Source organism: Crocodylus porosus, unplaced genomic scaffold (genome assembly GCF_001723895.1).
Source record: "Crocodylus porosus isolate Cpor-Errol unplaced genomic scaffold, CroPor_comp1, whole genome shotgun sequence".
Classification (NCBI taxonomy): Eukaryota; Metazoa; Chordata; order Crocodylia; family Crocodylidae; genus Crocodylus; species Crocodylus porosus.
The window spans coordinates 735,552-752,904 of record NW_017728937.1 but is presented as its reverse complement, the minus strand read 5'-3'; the positions used below and the strand labels follow the sequence as shown (position 1 = coordinate 752,904).

Here is a 17,353-nt window from a genome sequence, read left to right as displayed (position 1 = left end):
GATGAGCCCGGGGCGGCCCCGCGGGGGGGCAAGGGAGCACAGCGGGCCCCGCCCCCACCCACGTAGCCGGGGGGGGGGGCGGTCCCCCTCCACCCGTTCCCCACCCCTGCCCCGCGCCTCTCCCGCTCACCTGGGGTCACTTTCCCGCCTGCGCAACACGAACCTCGCGCGAAGCCTCTGCCACCGGAAAGCGCCCTCACTTCCGCCTTCCGGCCCGGGCGGCCATGGCGACGCTGCAAGCCGCTCTAGGCCGCCAGCTCGACCATAGAGCTGTGGGAGGCCTCCGACGAGAGAGGGCGCGCCGGGGGCGGGAGTCTGGGAGCATAGAGTGTCCGGAGGCCTGAGGCTAGAGCGGCCGCTCGGTGGCTCAATCTTCTGCGTGGGGCTGGGAGGTGGTGGTGGCTATAAGGGCGTTACTGAGGGGTCGGTGGCGCTTATCGCTGTAGAGTCCTGGGAGAGCTTTAGCCTCCCCTCCCTTGGGGCTGTTAAGGCGACCCCCCGCCTGGTCAGTGCCTCGGGGTGACGCGTCCTCAACCTCAGGATGGTTCGTGCGTCACGGGGTGGCCACGTGTCATGGTGACGTCATGACGCCTAGCTGTGGCATCACCACTGCCTACCCCCCCCGGCCACCCTTCTGGCTGTCAGGGGCCCTCTTGTCTCAGGCCCAGCCCCTGGGGAGAAGCAGAGGGGATGCCGTGCTCCCCCTCCCCTTGGAGGGTGAACAGGGTGTGTCCCCGGGGGGGGCCTTCATTGCCCCCGTGGAGTGTGACCAGCACCAATACCGTACTGCAGGGACCCCCAAAGCATGAGCTGCTGCGACCAGATGGGAGGGCCCAGTGCCAACACCATTCTCTACTCTCCCACAGGAATACTTGTGTCACCGTCACACTGCATTTCCACCAAAAGCAGCCCTTCCGAGTGTGGGTGATTACGCCAGGCACCAGCCCTGCTGAAGTGAGGGACAGTGGAGTGTAGCTCTGATACGTTGTGTGTGCTTGCTGGAACCGTCATTCCCATCACACACCGTGTCCCAGCAAAGCCGACGCTCGCAGATGTTCTGCACGAGGCTCTAACATACCAACTCACGTGGCTGGTTGTTGGGAGTTCGTTGTGGTGCAAGTGCAAAGTCTAGTGGGCAGCATGGCCAGTCTGTCCCCGTACCTGTGACAGGACTGGAGGTCCTATCAAGCCCCTATAATCAGATGAGTCCTTTCTGTGCTGTCTTAGTAGAGGGGCTGCAGTCAAGGCCTGCATGAGCTCTGGAGGGATAAACACCTCCCTCACCTTCCAAGAAGCAGAGCAAGGCATGTTAAGAGGCATAACACAGGCAAGGCGGGCATCTGCCTTGGTGGCATGCCTGTTCTGTGGGTAAATGGACCATGTCAGTCTTCAGGGACCATTTTTACCTACTGCTCACCAGCTGCTGATTTGTCCCCAGAGAGGTCCGTATTTGCTTAGCTTCCTCCCCCTTCCTGTTGGCTCAGAGTTGGGATGGCAGGGGCTGTTAACTGAGGGTGAGGGACATTGGCAGGGCTGGTCAGGGAGAAGCTGCTGAGCTGAGATGCACTAAGTGGATTCCTCTCTGGAATTATCAGGTGCATTAAGGACCTACTCGCTTGCACACACCAGCTGCTTGGCAATGAGCAGGCTATGAAGCCCCACCTTTTCCTGCCTCTCTCCACCAGCATCACCATCCTCTGAGAATGGGGGTGGAGACTGTATAAAGGGGTCCCTCAGCTCCAGCCTGCCCTGAGTAGCAGCAAGGCAGAGGAAGGCTACCATCTGGATCCCAGGTTTAAAGGAGCAGCCCTCCCAAGTAGCTCTGGAAGCATCACCCATCACTCCACTGATCTCCCATCCCTGCCTTGGTCTCAGCATCCCGTCTCAACAGGGCTAGCAGGCAGCAGCCAGTTCTTTCCACGCTGTGCCAAATGCCCACGCTCTCTTCCAGGATGAATTGTGTGGCCAACTTCTTCACCTATGAGACCACCAAGTCAGTGGTGGTGAAGAGCTGGACCATCGGTGTGATCAACCGTGCCGTGCAGCTGCTCATTGTCTCGTACTTCATCGGGTAAGTGCAAGGAGCTCAGCACCCGCCTGGCCAGCACCCTGACAACCTGTGACTGATCCCAGCCTGGCACAGGGTGAACCCCAGAAGATGAGAAGCGGTCCCCTCCAGCAGAGACGTGTCCAGCTGTGATCCCTGCTCCTGAAGGAGAGAGGGCAGGGGGAAGGGACAGGCAGACCCACCCTAATACAGAATCCTGACTGAGGATGCCTTCACAAGCACACACATGTAAATGGCGGGTAGAAGGGGTACTTGCTGGGCAGGATGGAATATGATTGGCTCACCCCACACCTGCAGTGAGTTCCCATCCTTCCCAACCTCCACCTTTCCCCAGCCTGGGAACAGCCAGACAGCTCCACACAGAGGAAGAGGGTGGCCTTAGCAACACCAGAGTCCCCAGAGCCATCCTGGGACTCTATGTTGACAAGCATATGTGAGCTCCCAAGGAGTGAGAGGCATTTAAGTGAACTGAGATAGTGTGGAGCTGAGCATCCGGAGCAGGAGGGTGAGATTCAGGATTGGAGGGGAGAGAAAAGATAAAGGGATGATGACGAGCAGGAGCACAAGGCAGTGTAGACGAGGGGGGCTGAAAAGTGAACTCTAGGCAGACACAACCAGAAAGGAGGCTGAGACAGGTGCCTGGGGTGAAGGATTTACATCACACACAGCCCAGGGTTCCCTGGGACCTTGGCATTGACATCAGAGAGGGGGCTGCAAGGGCAGGACTGTGGGATTAAGTGTCCAGGCTCTCACTGCTCCAAGCCAGAGTGCCAAGCACTGTCTCCCTCTGGCCACGGAGACCCAGCTATTCCCTGGCTCCACCAGTGTGCTGAATCCACGTGTATGGTATGTTTGCACATAAATGCATGTGTGTATAATCATGTTTGTGTGTATGCATGTAGGAGGGTTGTATAGAGAAACCATGGGTTTGGGGTGATTTACCCTGTCCTAATTCCGACAAACACCCGCCATCGTCCCTTAAGGGGGAATGTGCAAACCCAGCCACTGTGTTCACCAGCATGGTGGCAGAGTCTGTCATGGGGGCCAGCAAGTATTCCTTGGAGTGAATGAGTGGTTGAAGTCTCTGCATGGATGTGTCCAGAGGTGATGGCTGTGGGTGGGAAGGAGTGGTGAGAAGATCACACATTTATGGGATGGGGTGAGACACAGTGACTGAAAAGGGGTGCCTGTGTGTGTTCCTGCACAAGTGTGAAAAGCATAGATGGAGGGAGAAAAAATGATTTGGGGGTGCTGAGCATGCATGCCACCCCCCATAAGTAAGTCTGTGGGGGAAGGGGTGGGGAGAGGGCCGTGGGGAGCAGATCGAGGCCCCCACGGTGAGGAAGTAGGGCATAGGCAGGGGAAGGGGCTCGGGTGAATGAGGCCCCAGCCAGGCCAGGTTGTGGGACAATCAGCCTGGGCAGCTTGTCCAGGGGTGCGGGGGGCTCCCACCACTATGCGCACCCTGACAGAGGTGGTTGCTGCTGTGCACTGGGCTTTGCTCCCTGCTGCCACTGCCTCAGAGCCACACAAAGCCACGTGCATCCTGCCACCGGGCGGGCAGGAGGTAGGGCACAGCCCAGCAGCAGCAGGCATGTGACATTATGCCACTCCCAGGGCAGGTGCAGTGGGGTATAATCCACAAAGTGCAGTGGCAGCCACCTCCACCCCACACAGACAGGGGAGGAGCCACCCAGGCTTCAATTCTCCCACCACCTGGCCCAGCCAGGGCCCCATTCACCCTGCCTCTGCCTGTGCCCCACTCCCTCACCACTGAGGCCTCAATCTGCGCCCCCACACAGCCCTTTCCCCTTCACCAAATTGACTGGTACTTTCCTGCTATGCTGGGGAGTCAGTGATCCACAGGCGAAGCTGCGATTCTGGCTGTATGTGTGCCTCTTCCCACCCCTACTACAGCCTCCCAAAGCCCGCGACAGGGCTGCCTTGTAGCCCTACCCACTACCCTGTGTTTGACGGGGCTGAGCCCCGTTAGTGCCAGTCTTCTGTCACCTATGGTGAAAGGGGTAACCACATGGAGGAGGCGGAGGTGTTTGCATGAGTGTAGGAGTGACAACAGTATAGGTGTAAGTGTGTATAGCTGCCTTTGCAAACCTCACATGGGTGGATGGATGCATGTGAATCTTGGGATGACTTTGACCCTGGGAGTAAAGGACTGAAAGAGTGGTGGGTGTGACAATACATTTAGGTGGGAGGGGATTGTTACTGTGCAAGAGATGGAAAATGGGGTAGGGGAGTGAGGTGAGGAAAGGAAGACTTTGTGCATCTTAATATGCTGGATGACAGTGTGATTGGTGGACTGACACTTGTATGTGTGAAAAAGAAGAGGCCATGGGGTGTATGTTAACATGAAGTGTGACAGTGTGGGTTACAGATTGATGTGCGAGTACATGAGGGAGAGGGAGGAAGGAAGGGATGACAGGGTGTGTATGTGGAGGAAGATGTTATAAGACAGGTGTTAAGTGACAGGTGACAGTTCAGGTTATGGGCTGATGGTGTGTGTATATATGAGGAAGGAGCTGTGATCAGGTTTGTGTTAAAGTGAAGACTGACAATGCAGGTTAAGGGAGAATTGTGTGTGTGTGTGGAAAGAAGGGGTCACGGGAGACAGTAAGGAAGGAAGGCGGAGAGGGTGTGAGGATTAGCACAAGGGGTGACAGTCCATGTACAAGTATAAGTGCGTGACTGTGGGAGAACCCCCAATTACATTTCTAGGTAGGTAGCAGGATATGGCTCCCCCTGCAACCCCCATTAATGCCTTGGCAGTGCCAAATGTGAGCTGTCTGATTTATGACAGCAGTCAGAGCTCCATTAGCAGCCAAATGGCCTGCGGGTGCCAGCTGGACGGCTTTCCCCATCCCTAGGGGGCATGTGGGGAAAGGCTGGGCATTAACTCCTGAGTTACTAAAGAGGCACTGTTCCCTTCCCTACATTTAGATCTGGTTGGGTCATAGGGTGGGGCCATAGAAGGGGTGTACTGGCAGATGGCACTGTCAGGAAACCTACCCCAGGGGAGGGAGGGGGTAGAGGTACCCATTCTTTAGCCTGGTGGAGCCTGAGAGCAGAGTTGTACAAACAGCTGTTTTGTTTTTTCACAGAGTCCTGAAAAAAAAATCTTTAAAACAAAACCCCCAAAAACTGTTTTGGGTAAACCCAAAATGAATTATATTTTTAGCAAACCTATTGGGCTACCTGCTTGCTATCCTACCCCACTGGGCTGCTCCCTTACTGCCCAAGTCTGAGGTCACATTGCACATTACAGTCATCTTTTCTAACCTCTTCTTTTAAAACACTGAAAGGATTTGTTGTAAAACTGAAGGGAACTGCAAGATTAAATGTCACTGCAAATAGAAAAATCCATGTTTCCCCACCAGAATGCCAGCACAAGCTACCTTGGGTGTGCTTCTGTCAGGGGGTTGTTGCTGCTTTGCAGAGGTTTTTGTTTGTTTGTTGCACATGCAGTCCTAGGACTTGTGACAAAATAAGATCCATTTTTCAGGAACCTAAGTTGATACGTTGTAACTCAGAACCAATTTTCTCATAAGAAACAATGTTATAAATGGGGGATTCGTTCCTGAACCAAGGCCCAATACCCTATTTTCACTAAAAATACCCCAGAATTTTGTACTCAATCAATTATAAATGAGTAATATAGCCACATTAATGTATGTATATTGTAAATAGCAATCACATTAATTTAGAAGGATTTCTTTGAGTTGACTTTGCTGGACTTTTTGAAGGGCTCTTGGTTGGACTTTTTGAAGGGTTCTTGGCTGCAGTCTTCTCAGGAGTCTTGGCATCTTGTCTGCTTTCTTAAAAGAAAGTGTCCATGGAAGTTGGACAGATGTTCTTCAGGGAGATGAGCAATGCAGCGAACTTGTTTGCTGGCATGGCATGGCATCGTTGTAAAGTTGAAACTGACATCATAAAGTTGAAACAGGATGTCAATTTATAAACACTGTAAATGCAAAACATAACTTGAAACATTGTAAAGTCAAGGGCTGCCTGTACCTTAAGATGAATTTGTGAAATGTCTTTTGCTAGTCAAGATAAAAGGGCCTTTGCTAAATTTCCCAGCTCCAGCTGGGAGCTCAGCAGAGCAGGTGACCTTTGGTAGGGTGACCCCTAGCCAGCCCTATGCCCTGGAGTGCATGTAGAGGGAGCAAGGAACTCACAGGCCTCATGCTGGTCTTTTACCCTCCCCTGTTGCACCAATAAACTCTGGTTGGCTCAGACAGGAAGGAATATGCAGCAGGATAGGAGCATTCCACTCTTTGAAAGGAAACTTTATTAAACCAGATGTAAACACTAAACTACAAACACTAAACTAACAGTAAGCTAAACAGTCTAGTAAGAGTTCTAGTTTTTTGTATGTCTAGTAAGTGTTTAGGCAGTCATCTGTCAAGCAGGTGGGTCTGAGGCAGCAGCCAGTGGCTGGGGGTCCTGCGGTCACCTTTGATGGTATTCCTGTTCAGCTGGCAATCTCCCTTTGTTCTTAGTCTCAGGCAGATCAGGAATGTCAAATCTGGCACAAATTTCCTTGTTATATGCTTCTTAACCCTGTGTTACCAGGCAGACTTTTCTAGCTGCAAGGGGCTGGCTCATGAGGCAAGCTAGCAGGCTCTTCCAGAAATTCTGCCCATAACTATCACAGTGGCAGCTGCTGGCTGCTTGGGGAAATATGGCTCTAGTTATGCCATAAGGAAGGGAAGAAATATGGGCTCCATTGGAAATCTGCCCTTTGGGCTTTTGAGTCATATTTTAGAAATGGGACACAGTTCTTAAACCCCTTGGGCTCTAACCCACCTTATCCACTATGTCAGGAGTGGGCAAAATGTGGCCCGCAGCCTGGATGCAGGCTGCTAGGCCATTCTGTCTGGCTCGTGGGGCGCCTAAAAATTTTAGGGCATTAATAGTTATCTGCCCCTGGCTGTCTGTCATGTATCCCTTGATTGCTTGCCAAAACTTAGTAAGCAGCCCTCCACCCAACATAATTGCCTGCCCCTGCACTAGGTCCATAGCTGGAGGAAAAATAGGCATAGAAATAATTCCACTGGAGGGCACTAGGGGGCAGCATGCCATCAAAAAGGAGAGCCAGGCTCAGGCTTCAGAGCACTGACCCAGCTCAACTCAACCATTCCTCTACAGGGAGAGGATAACATCTCCTGCTGCTTTGCAAAGGGAAATGACCTGTCAGTAGGTAGCAAAGCATCTCCTCACCCTCTCCAGGCAGCACTGCTGATCACAGGCAGTCCAGGATCATTAGTCTGACTGTCCCAAAACTACGAGATGCCTGCAGAAGTCATGAGGGCAGGGGAGATACCATGATCTGGAAGGTGGTTTTCCCAGGGTGATATGTCCTCCATAGGAGGTCTATGTTGAGCAGATTCTTTTTGGTATTGGGTGGTGGAACCGGAGCGTGCTCCATCCACTCCATGCATTGACCTGGTATTGCAGTGCTTCCAGGACCGGTGCAAAAAAACAGAAAAGAAAAAAAAAAAAAAAATTTATCCTAGAAGTTGATCTTGCCTTCTCCCTTGCTGCAGGGCAACCAGGGGACTGTTTTCGAGCTCTTTTTGCCACTATGAGGGCTAGAAGTTGATTAGAAAAAAAGAGCTCTTTTGTGTAGACTCAAGGTCATTGAAGTGCAGGAAAAAAATCCGTCTGGAAAAAAACTGCTCCATGTAGATGTAACGTCTTATGAAATTAAAGCTCCACCTGCTGGAATCATGTTAAGAACCCCCATGCTCCCAAATATTGTGCAGCTTGTATTAAAGTTATGTGAGCTGTCTGCAAAGTATAGGCAACACCTATCTTCCCCACCCCAGATCTGCCCCTCCTCTGCCCCACTCCCCTTGGTCTTTTGGGATTGCATCCCCCTCTGGCTGGTCCCTAGCCTGATGTGGTTGTCTTGCCCCTCTCTACCAACAGCTGGGTGTTCCTACATGAGAAGGCATACCAGGTGCGGGACACAGCTATCGAATCCTCTGTGGTGACAAAGGTCAAGGGCTTCGGCAAATACGCCAACCAGGTCATGGACGTGGTGGATTATGTCACACCTCCCCAGGTATTACGGCATGAGTGGGGATGGGTCAGAGCAGCTGGGGAATGGGACACCCAGCTAGAAAGAAGGATGCCACTTTTGCTGCTCTCGTGAGCTTGAAGTATATCTAGTGTGCATTACAGATACCACCCCCCCCCCACAACAACTGCCCATTTTGTGAACAGAGGGAGACCCTGGCGCATGCCTACCTCAAGTGCAGATTGCAGACCCTCTTCCACCTCCTCCAAACTTCCTGCTGAGGTTCTGGCTGCACTTTTACCTGCACCTTTTCTTTTATGCATTCCCTGGCCATGGCCTCACCAAGCCCCAGGACATCCTGGTCAGCTTCCTCCTGGCTCTGGCCAAGCTGACCATCTATAAGACGAGAAAGGAGTTTCTGGCCAAGAGGAACCTGAGCAAGGGTGGAGCCGTCTTCCTCTCACTCCTCTGGTCACGTCCCCAGGCAGGGTTTCTGGTTGACATCCACAAGCTCCTATGACTCATTCCAGGAGGTGGGCACTGACCTGTATGCTTTGCTCAGTGTCCCCTTCTGAATTCCTTGATATGAACCTGTAACCCTCACTCCTGTTCCTTTTTTCTTTTGCATCTCAAACAATTAGTTGTTGCACCCTCAGTGGCCTCCCTTTTTAAGAGAAGCTTATAGCTATTTGTGGTGGTATATTCTTCTTGTGTCTCGGCCATTCCTGGCCTCAGCCCCCTTTTTTTGTCAGTGGTACCTGTAGCCTAGGCCCACTGTACCAGACCTGACTTCTGGGTCCCAGCACTCTCTGCCCTCACACTGTGGGTGCTATGACCCCAAACACTGCCCTGCTTTGGGCTCTGGGTTCTCTAGTCTTGCATTCTGCCCTGCTCTAGGCTCTCTGGTCCCACACTCTACCCTGCTCTGGGCTTACTGCTCCTTCAGCACACCTTAAGCTTGCCCCCAGCAGGGTTCAAAGTGATCATATGCCCCTAGGGTGCTAATAGAACCTCCAAAGTTTCAGACACATTTCTTGAATCAGCAACTTTAGAAAATGATCCCTGAAAGTATATAGTCTTTTCTACCCTTAAGTCTGTACCTTGGGGCTTGGCTGGTGAGCAGGTCCTGGGGTTTGCTCCCCCTTCTCAGTAATGGGGCAGGGGCTCTGTTACAGGGTCCAACCTTTTCTTTGGAGTTACAGTCCTGTTGCCTTCACTGGTCCTTCTCTTCCTTGCTGTTCTGTGAAAATGAGTAGGCATTATTGTGTTGCTTTCCCTTGGCAGTGTTCTACCACAGAGTTATATGGCTGTGAACTCAGACGCTATGAAATCAACCAGAGATTGTCTGCCTTCATCTGGTATAGCCACTGGAGATGGCCATGGTCAGTTACTACAGTAAACTGTCAACCTAGTAGGTAATAGCAGAAGCTCTCTATTGTCCACTTTATAGGCAGACATTTTTTTTCTATCATAGCTTATACTCGTTCAGGAGGTGCAGCTTGCAGCTAATATATGCTACTGGGTGTTCACCCCCACTCTGTGCAACAATACAGCACCTATGGCTGTGTTGGAGGCATCCCTTTGCAGTAAGAAGGGCTTTCCAAAAGTTGGGTGTATGGACTACTGGCTGCAAGCATAGCACATCCTTTACCCTGTGGAAGGCATCTGCTGCTTCCCTGGTACACCATACATTTTTTGGAGCTGCTGCCTTGCTTAGCTCTACCAGGGGGGCCATGATCTCTGAGAACATGGGCACCAGTCAGCAGTAGTAGCTTACCAGGCCCAAAAACAACCACACCTCTCTCTCTGTATGTGGCAGACAGTAGTCCTTTAAAGCTTGCTTTGTTCATAAGGGGTTTGATTTGCCCCCTTTGTACCAGGAAACCAAAGTACCTTCTTTCTCTTTGACCCAGGGCACACTTCTTTGGATTACTGTCAATCCTGCCTTCCTGAATTCATTCAAGGCAGCTTGGAGGACCCTTAGGTGCTCCTCCAACTCCTATGTGAAGATTAGCACATCACCATTGTAGGCTGCTGCATACTTCTGGTGGGGGGGTTGGACCTGGTCCATTAATCTTTGGAAGGTAGCTGCTGCTCTGTGTAGTCTGAAAGGCATCTGTGCAAATTCATACAAGCCACAGGGGGTGGCAGAGGCCATCTTCTATTGAGACTAGCATTCCAGGGGAATTTTCCCTCTCTTCAAGAGATCTAGATTGGAGGCGAGTGGGGCTTCTCCAATCCTCTCCAACAGGTCTTCAATCTGGGACATGGGGTAGGCATCAAACTTTGCGATCTCGTTGACCCTATAGACATTTATGGAGAGCCATAGTTTTACATCTTTTCTTCAGAACCATCATGATGGGGCTCCACCATTCACTTCATGACGTCTGAGTGATGCCTCAGGCAAACACCTGGCCCACCTCCTTCACCAGTGTCTATAGTCTCTGGGAGAATGCATCTCCAACCTTCTCTTACCACCTTGTTGGGGCTTGTCCCTATTCTATGTTCAATCAGACAGTGAACCTGGTTCCTCCATGAAGACCTTCAGGAACTCCTGCACCAGTTGCTCTAGTTCAGTCCACTGAGTCTCAGATAGGTCCTCTCCCACGACCATCAATGTGGCACTCTTTTTTCCCCTACCAGAGGCCCAACTCTTGTGGATCTTGGTAAGATGCCACAAATAAGGCCTCCCTCTCTCTCTAGTTCTTCAGCATATTAATGTGTTATATTGGACGTGTCTTTCTTCTGCCAGGCTGCCACACTTCATAGTCCACCAGCCCTATCTTCCAGATGATCTCATAAGCCCCTGTCATCAGGCATTAACTTGGACACCTGTTCCAATAGTAAAACTAGTACCTGATCTCAAGATGGTGTTCCTGCACTGGACAATTGTATGCCACAGCTTGCTTGCCCTGAACAGCTCACCACTTCTCTCTGGCAGCCACTTGCACTGCCTCAAGTTGCTCCTAAACTCGCAACACATGGCTGACATGGTTTCTGACTGATCCTTCCTGCACCTCCCAGCCCCCTTTGAAGAGGTCTAATGCTCCTTGTGGTTAGTGCCGATATAACAGTTCAAAGGGGGAGAATCCTGTCAATTCTTGGGGTGCTTCACGATACATGAACATCAGAGGGGCCAACATCCTATCCTAGTATCATAGGGAAGGATCCTAGATTTTCTTTAACATGGGCTCCAAGGTTTGGTTGAACCACTCTACTAATCCATCCATTTCAGGGTGGTAAACAAGGGTTCACAGTCGCTTAATGCACAGCATTTTGCAGATCTCAGGGAATACCATCGACATGAAGTAGCTGCCCTGATCTGTCAATGTTTCCTTTGGCAGGCCCACTTGCATGAATATTTTAAGTAGTTCCTCCACAGCTTTCACCATATTAATACATCTGAGGAGTATTGCCTCTAGGTACTTTGTGGAATAATCCACTACCACCAGGATGTATTGATACCCAGCTGTGCTCTTGATGACAGGCCCGACTATGTCCACCACAACCCTCTCAAAGGACTCTTTCTGTTAGTGACAGTGGCACAAGAAGGGTTTTCAGGGGCCACCCCAGACCTGCTAACTATTCATAGATTTATAAATTTCATAGACATTAGGGCTAGAAGGGACCTCGGAAGATCATCGAGTCCAGCCCCTGCCCCAGGGGCAGAAAGTCAGCTTGGGTCAAAGGATCACAGCAAAATAAACATCCAAGTGTTTCTTAAAGGAGTCCGAAGTAGTGCTTGCACTACCTCTGGAGGCAGTCTATTCCAGGCCTTGGGGGCTCAGATAGTGTAACACAGGACCTACTGGGGCCAATCGCTGCATGGCTCACCCACCTGTTCTTGGGCTAACCACCCACCAATCCTTGGTCTTAACTGATTAATTAATAGATGCAATTAGGCAGGAGGCTGCCCATTTTCTGCCCCACTGCCGGGGGGGCCATCTGCAGCTCCATTCCTCCCCTACACTGCAGCCCAAGCCTCGCTGATGACAGTGTTCTCATACGTGCCAGTCCCCCCATGATGGGCTCAGAATCCTGCTGTAGGACCCCACCTGGGTTCCTCTTCAGAGAGACTCTGCCGCTGTCATACTGGGCCACATATCTCCCTGCCACCAGTTCCTCTTCAAGTGTGGTCCCTGCACTGGGACCTTCGGCTCACACTAGCCCCAGTCCACCTCCAGGCCAGTCAAGATCCCAGGCCCCTGGCTCTTGGGCATCCCTCTCAGTGGGCCTCCTTGCCCTTCTGACCCTTCTGGTCCTGGCCCCGGCCTGGGCCAGTCAGGGGAAGCTCTGGCAGGCCTTGATGTATTACCCATACTTTTTCCCAGGGTCCCCCTCTCTGGGTCCTCCTCCACAGACATGGGGAGCTGGAGTTACCTCACACCACAACCGAGGCCTCAGGGTCTCACAGGGGACTCTCACTCCCCCTGCCCCGGGCAGCAGCTAGTGGTGCTACTACTGGTGTAGTGTTCGATCCAAAGTCTGCCTCCCCACATTGGAAGACTTACTGGGGTCAGGACTTAGCTCTCTCTCTCTGGCTGAGACCCTTCTTAGGGCTCCACACGCTGTCCCTCCTCATACTGGGGGCTCAGGTGGCCATAGCCATGCCCGGCCCCAACTCTCCTCCTTGAGGTCTCAAACCCCCACAGGGCTCAGGCAGCCTGGGCCATATCTGGCCTCCAACTCTCCTCCTCAAGGTCTCAAACCCCCACAACTGCCTCCAGTGTACATGACCCACCCAAAGGTGAGGGCTAGGGGTTAAGGCCCCCCAACCCATCTTTCACCAGGGTGCTCACTGGCCTGGCATTTTCTGGGGGCTCCTGCACCACTAGGAGCCCCACCAAGCCACCCATTCCAGCAGGGTGTAGTTTCCAGTCATACCCAGGACCAGGAGCCTCCTACCATCCCCTACAGCTCCTCCCTTACCTCTATATGAAACTCAACTGCCCTCCAGCAGCCAAACTGCCTTGTTTATATAGGCAGCCCTGAGCCTAAAATGGCTGCTCTCATTAGGCACCTGGAGGCTGCCAGCTCCAGGGCCTTAAAGTGGCAGGCACACCTAGTGCCCTGCCACAGATAGTAAAAAAGTTTTTCCTTATTTCCGGCCTGAAATGGTCTTGGAGGAGTTTGTGACCATTTGACCTTGTCATCCCTGGGAGTGCTCTGGTGAACAGGCATTCCCCCAGATTCTTATGTACCCCCCCTTATATACTTATAGGTAGCCACCAGGTCCCCCCTGAGCCTACGCTTTTCCAGGCTGAAGAGTCCCATGGCTCAGCCTCTCATCATAGGGCCTGTTCTCCTGCCCTCTGATCATGCGTGTAGCTCTCCTCTGGACTCTCTCAAGCTTTTCCAAACCCTTTGTAAATTGCGGAGCCCAGAACTGGATGCAGTACTCCAGCTGCGGCCTCACCAAGGCTGAGTACCACGAGAGGATGACATCCTGGTATTTGCTTGAGAAACATCTATGGATGCAAGCCAGAGTTTTGCTCACTTCACTAGCTGCAACATCGCACTGGTGACTCATATTCATCTTGTGGTCAATCATGACCCCCAAGTCCCTTTCAGTCATGGTGCTAGCCAGCATAGTACTGCTAAGCGTACCATCAGGTTTTTGTCCACCCATTTTCTAAGCCTGTCTAGGTCAGCCTGGATCACCAGCGTATCCTCAGGTGTGGACACTTTACCCCAAAGTTTGGTGTCATAGGTGAACTTGGCAGGTCTGCTTCTGACACCAATGTCTACATCATTAATAAAGATGTTAAAGAATATAGGCCCAAGAACAGAGCCTTGGGGGACCCCATGGTCACGGCGCACCATGATGATTTACTTCCATCTATAACCACTCTCTGAGTCTAACCTCAGAGCTAATTCCCCAGCTACTGGACTATGATGTGGCCGAGGCCGCAGTTGGCCAGTTTTTCCGTGAGGAGATCATGGGACACAGATCGAAGGCTTTTTTAAAGTCAAGATCTATGATGTCAATCTCTTCTCCCTTGTCCAACTAACATGATTTTCAGAAGTCCTGCACCTCTTGGTATATTCCTGGCCAAAGAAAAGAAAGAAGGAGCAGGTGGTCATGGATCTTATTGCTCTCTAGATGACCCCCCCATGGGAAGCTCATGCACAATCTTCATGAATGCCCCCAATACATTTTTGGGATGAGCAACTGAGCTACTTCTTCCCCCCACATGGGGCCTTGGTCTATCTGTAATAATAAATTGTTTCTTACTTCAAACCGGGAGTATGCCTGGGTGAGGTCCAGGCACAGAACCAGGTCATCATTATGGGCTCTGATGCCTTCTTCATAGATCTGTCAGAATCCATCTTCTCACATCTGCTCCACTGTTAGCTAACTGCATTTAATGATCTCACTGATGTCCAATTCTGAGCTCCTGGTGATTTCTTTGGCTTCGGAAGTTGTCCCACATTCCCCAACAACCAAGCCCTCAGCCAGCTTCAGGGGAGGTACCCCTGAAAGGGGCAAGAGGTGAAGTTCTCTTCCCATCACTTCTGTCACTAGTTCCCAGAAACATGGCCAATCTTGGCCCAGCAGCATGAGGACAGCAACCATGGCACCATACCTACTGGTATGATATGGGAGTGCCTGGCTGTGATCATCTGGATCCACACTCGGTCATAACTTGTTGGCTTGCCATGCAGACAGGCCAAGGTGAGGGAGTCAGTTACTCATCCTGGGACTCCCTGCAATAACCCCTGCCATACCAGAGTTTGCTAAGACCCGGAATCTAGGAGGGTGGGCACTTGCTGCATTCCCACCTTAACTTCGACTACAAGGCAGGATAGGTGGTGCCCCTCACACCCCCTTGCCTCCCGGGGAATGACTCCCTAGCTGCATTCCATTTCTTCTGTGGTCAGGGACTTGCTGCACCTCCTGCCACCTGGTGGGCCCTGGCTTCTCTGGCTCATCCCAGGGGCAGCTTCAGACAAAATGCCCAATGCAACCACACTGGAAACAGACCCAGCTACGTCCGTCCAGTGCTCATAGCATCCCATTTGTCCCCCTTCTCTCTTCTGCTTAGCGTCTTTCTCTAGCCTTGTTGCCAGGGGTTTCCTGTTCCTGCCTCAGCTCTTTTTCAGCTACGGCAAAGTCTTCCACAAGCTTGATTTCCCCTTCAAGGATCTGGGGTTGGTGTCTTTGCACCCCATCTTTGATATGGCCTTTCAAGTCCCATATGAATTGCTCTAAAACTATCCATTTTAGTAGCTCCTTGGGGGTACTGTCCCTGGGGCAGAGCCATTTGCTGGCTTCATTCTGAAGGAGAGGGTCCAGCCTATGTAGGGTGACAGGCTCTGGCCTTTTCCTGGCTCTAAATCTGTACCTATGTATTTCCTCCAACACTTCTACCCTTTGTAATATTGCCACTTTCACTTTATCATAGTTGTTAGCATCTTCTCTAGTTAGCTTGGGCCTCCCTTAATAACAGCATGTCCAAACAAGAGGCCTATGTCTGCTTCTTCTATTGTGAGTTCACAGACATCCTTTTGAAGGCCTTGAGGAATGCCTCTAGGTCGTCCTCACATGTCATATACCCAGGAGTACTCAAGGAGGGACCACCTGCATTATAGGCAAACAGCCTCATCACTGTTTTCTGGTTCTTGAGCACCGGTGTCTGTAAAGTCTGTGCTTGGCAGAAATGCAGGTGACTCATGTTCTTGATCTTGGCCTCCCACTTATGCACCTGTTCATTAGCCAAAACCTGTTGCTGGCCTAACAATTGCACCAGCTGCTCCATCTCCTTTGTTCACAGATCATGCATATACCCAAGGGTCCTCTAAGATGTACCCTGATCATGCATCTGTGGCCTGCTGCTGATGTTCCTAGCCAATGTACCAGTGTAGCCACATGGTGGTTCAAGGGGGTGGCCATGATGCCCCTTGGTGGCCTCTCAGCCTTTGCCTAGTCTGCTATTAGTTCACTCTCCCCTTTTCTCATCTCATCTTAATATTACTTGTTTTTAAAAAAGGGTTTACCAAGCCTGGTCTTACTATCTGGCTTCCAGGGCTAATTACGTGTTTTGGGGCACTTGGCCCTAACTCAATCCCGGAGTGCCTCAAGTTTTTATATTCTTCTTGGGACTCAGCTTTTCCTGGCCTCAGCTCCCGTTTTGTGTTGCTGGTGGCCATAGCCTAAGCCTGCTGCACTGGACCTGGCTTTTGGGTCCCGGCCCTCTTTGCACTCTGAGCTCTCTGGCCCCACACTTTGCCTTGATCTGGGCTCTCTGGCCCCAGACGCTACCCTGTTCTGGGCTCCCCAGCCCCCAAATCTGCCCTACCCTGGGCTCTGGACTCTCTGGCCCTGCACTCTGCCTGGCTCTGGGTTCTTGGGTCCCAAAGTCTGGCCAGTTCTGGGTTCTCTGTCCCAACACTTTACTCTGCTCCAGGCTTACTGCTCCTTCATTATGCCTTGAGCCTTCCCCCAGCAGGGCTCAAGGTGATCACATGTCCTTAGGGTACTAATGGGACCTCCAGAATTTCAAACACACTTCTCTAGTCACCAACTGTAGAAATGATCCATGAGGGGTCCCTTTTCTGCCCGTAAGTCTGTACTTGGGGGTTTGGCAGGCCCTGAGGTTTGCTCCCCTTTCTCGGTAATGGGGCAGAGGCCCAGTTACACATTACACATGCACAAAGCCTGGGGCAGTACAGGTGCCAGAGAACTTCTGATCCAGAGGGGCAAGAGATTGTTATCCCTGCCTCTCCTCCTCCTCACCAATTTTTACAGGTAGGGAGACTGAGACATGGAGCTACTTGCCTGTGGGTGTCTGTGGCACCATGAGGAACTGTTCTTAGAGTCCTAGGGTCCCTTCCCCATCTTGGCTTCCCCCACTCCTAGACACCCAGGTTTACCCTCGGTACAAAAGCCTCTGCCCACCCCAAGTCAAGACTCCAGCTCCTCTCATGCCACTGAATTAGCTTGCCAGAGCAAGAAAGCCCCCCAGCTGTGCTCTGAAACCCCCACTCAGGGACCTGGCACCCACCTGAGAATCCAGCCAGCTCCCCTTACACCTTGCTGTTGGTCCATGGTGCTTTCCAAAGGAGGACAGTAGCACTAGCTCCACTTCCCAGGTGGGGAAACTGATGCACAGGGAGGCAAAGTGCCATGTTCTAGGTGTGGCAGAAAGCCACCTTGGTTTCTCCCCAAAATCTCTGCCCTGTGACAATGTGATAAAATCTCTGTGCTGTGACCATTTGAGTAGGGTGGGCTCAGCAGAGGAGAC

At 51.8% G+C, this 17,353-nt stretch overlaps 1 protein-coding gene across 1 annotated transcript in view; it reads left to right on the top strand.

Moving 5' to 3' along the window:
• Positions 1 to 1,699: 1,699 nt before the first annotated feature.
• P2RX3 (purinergic receptor P2X 3) overlaps positions 1,700 to 17,353 on the top strand; it is a 32,354-nt gene continuing 16,700 nt past the window's right edge. Inside the window, exons 1-2 of the mRNA XM_019547167.1 lie at positions 1,700 to 2,071; positions 8,018 to 8,153. Coding sequence (XP_019402712.1) covers positions 1,932 to 2,071; positions 8,018 to 8,153 — 276 coding nt within the window. The 5' untranslated portion in view covers positions 1,700 to 1,931. The remainder of the gene's footprint in view (positions 2,072 to 8,017; positions 8,154 to 17,353) is intronic.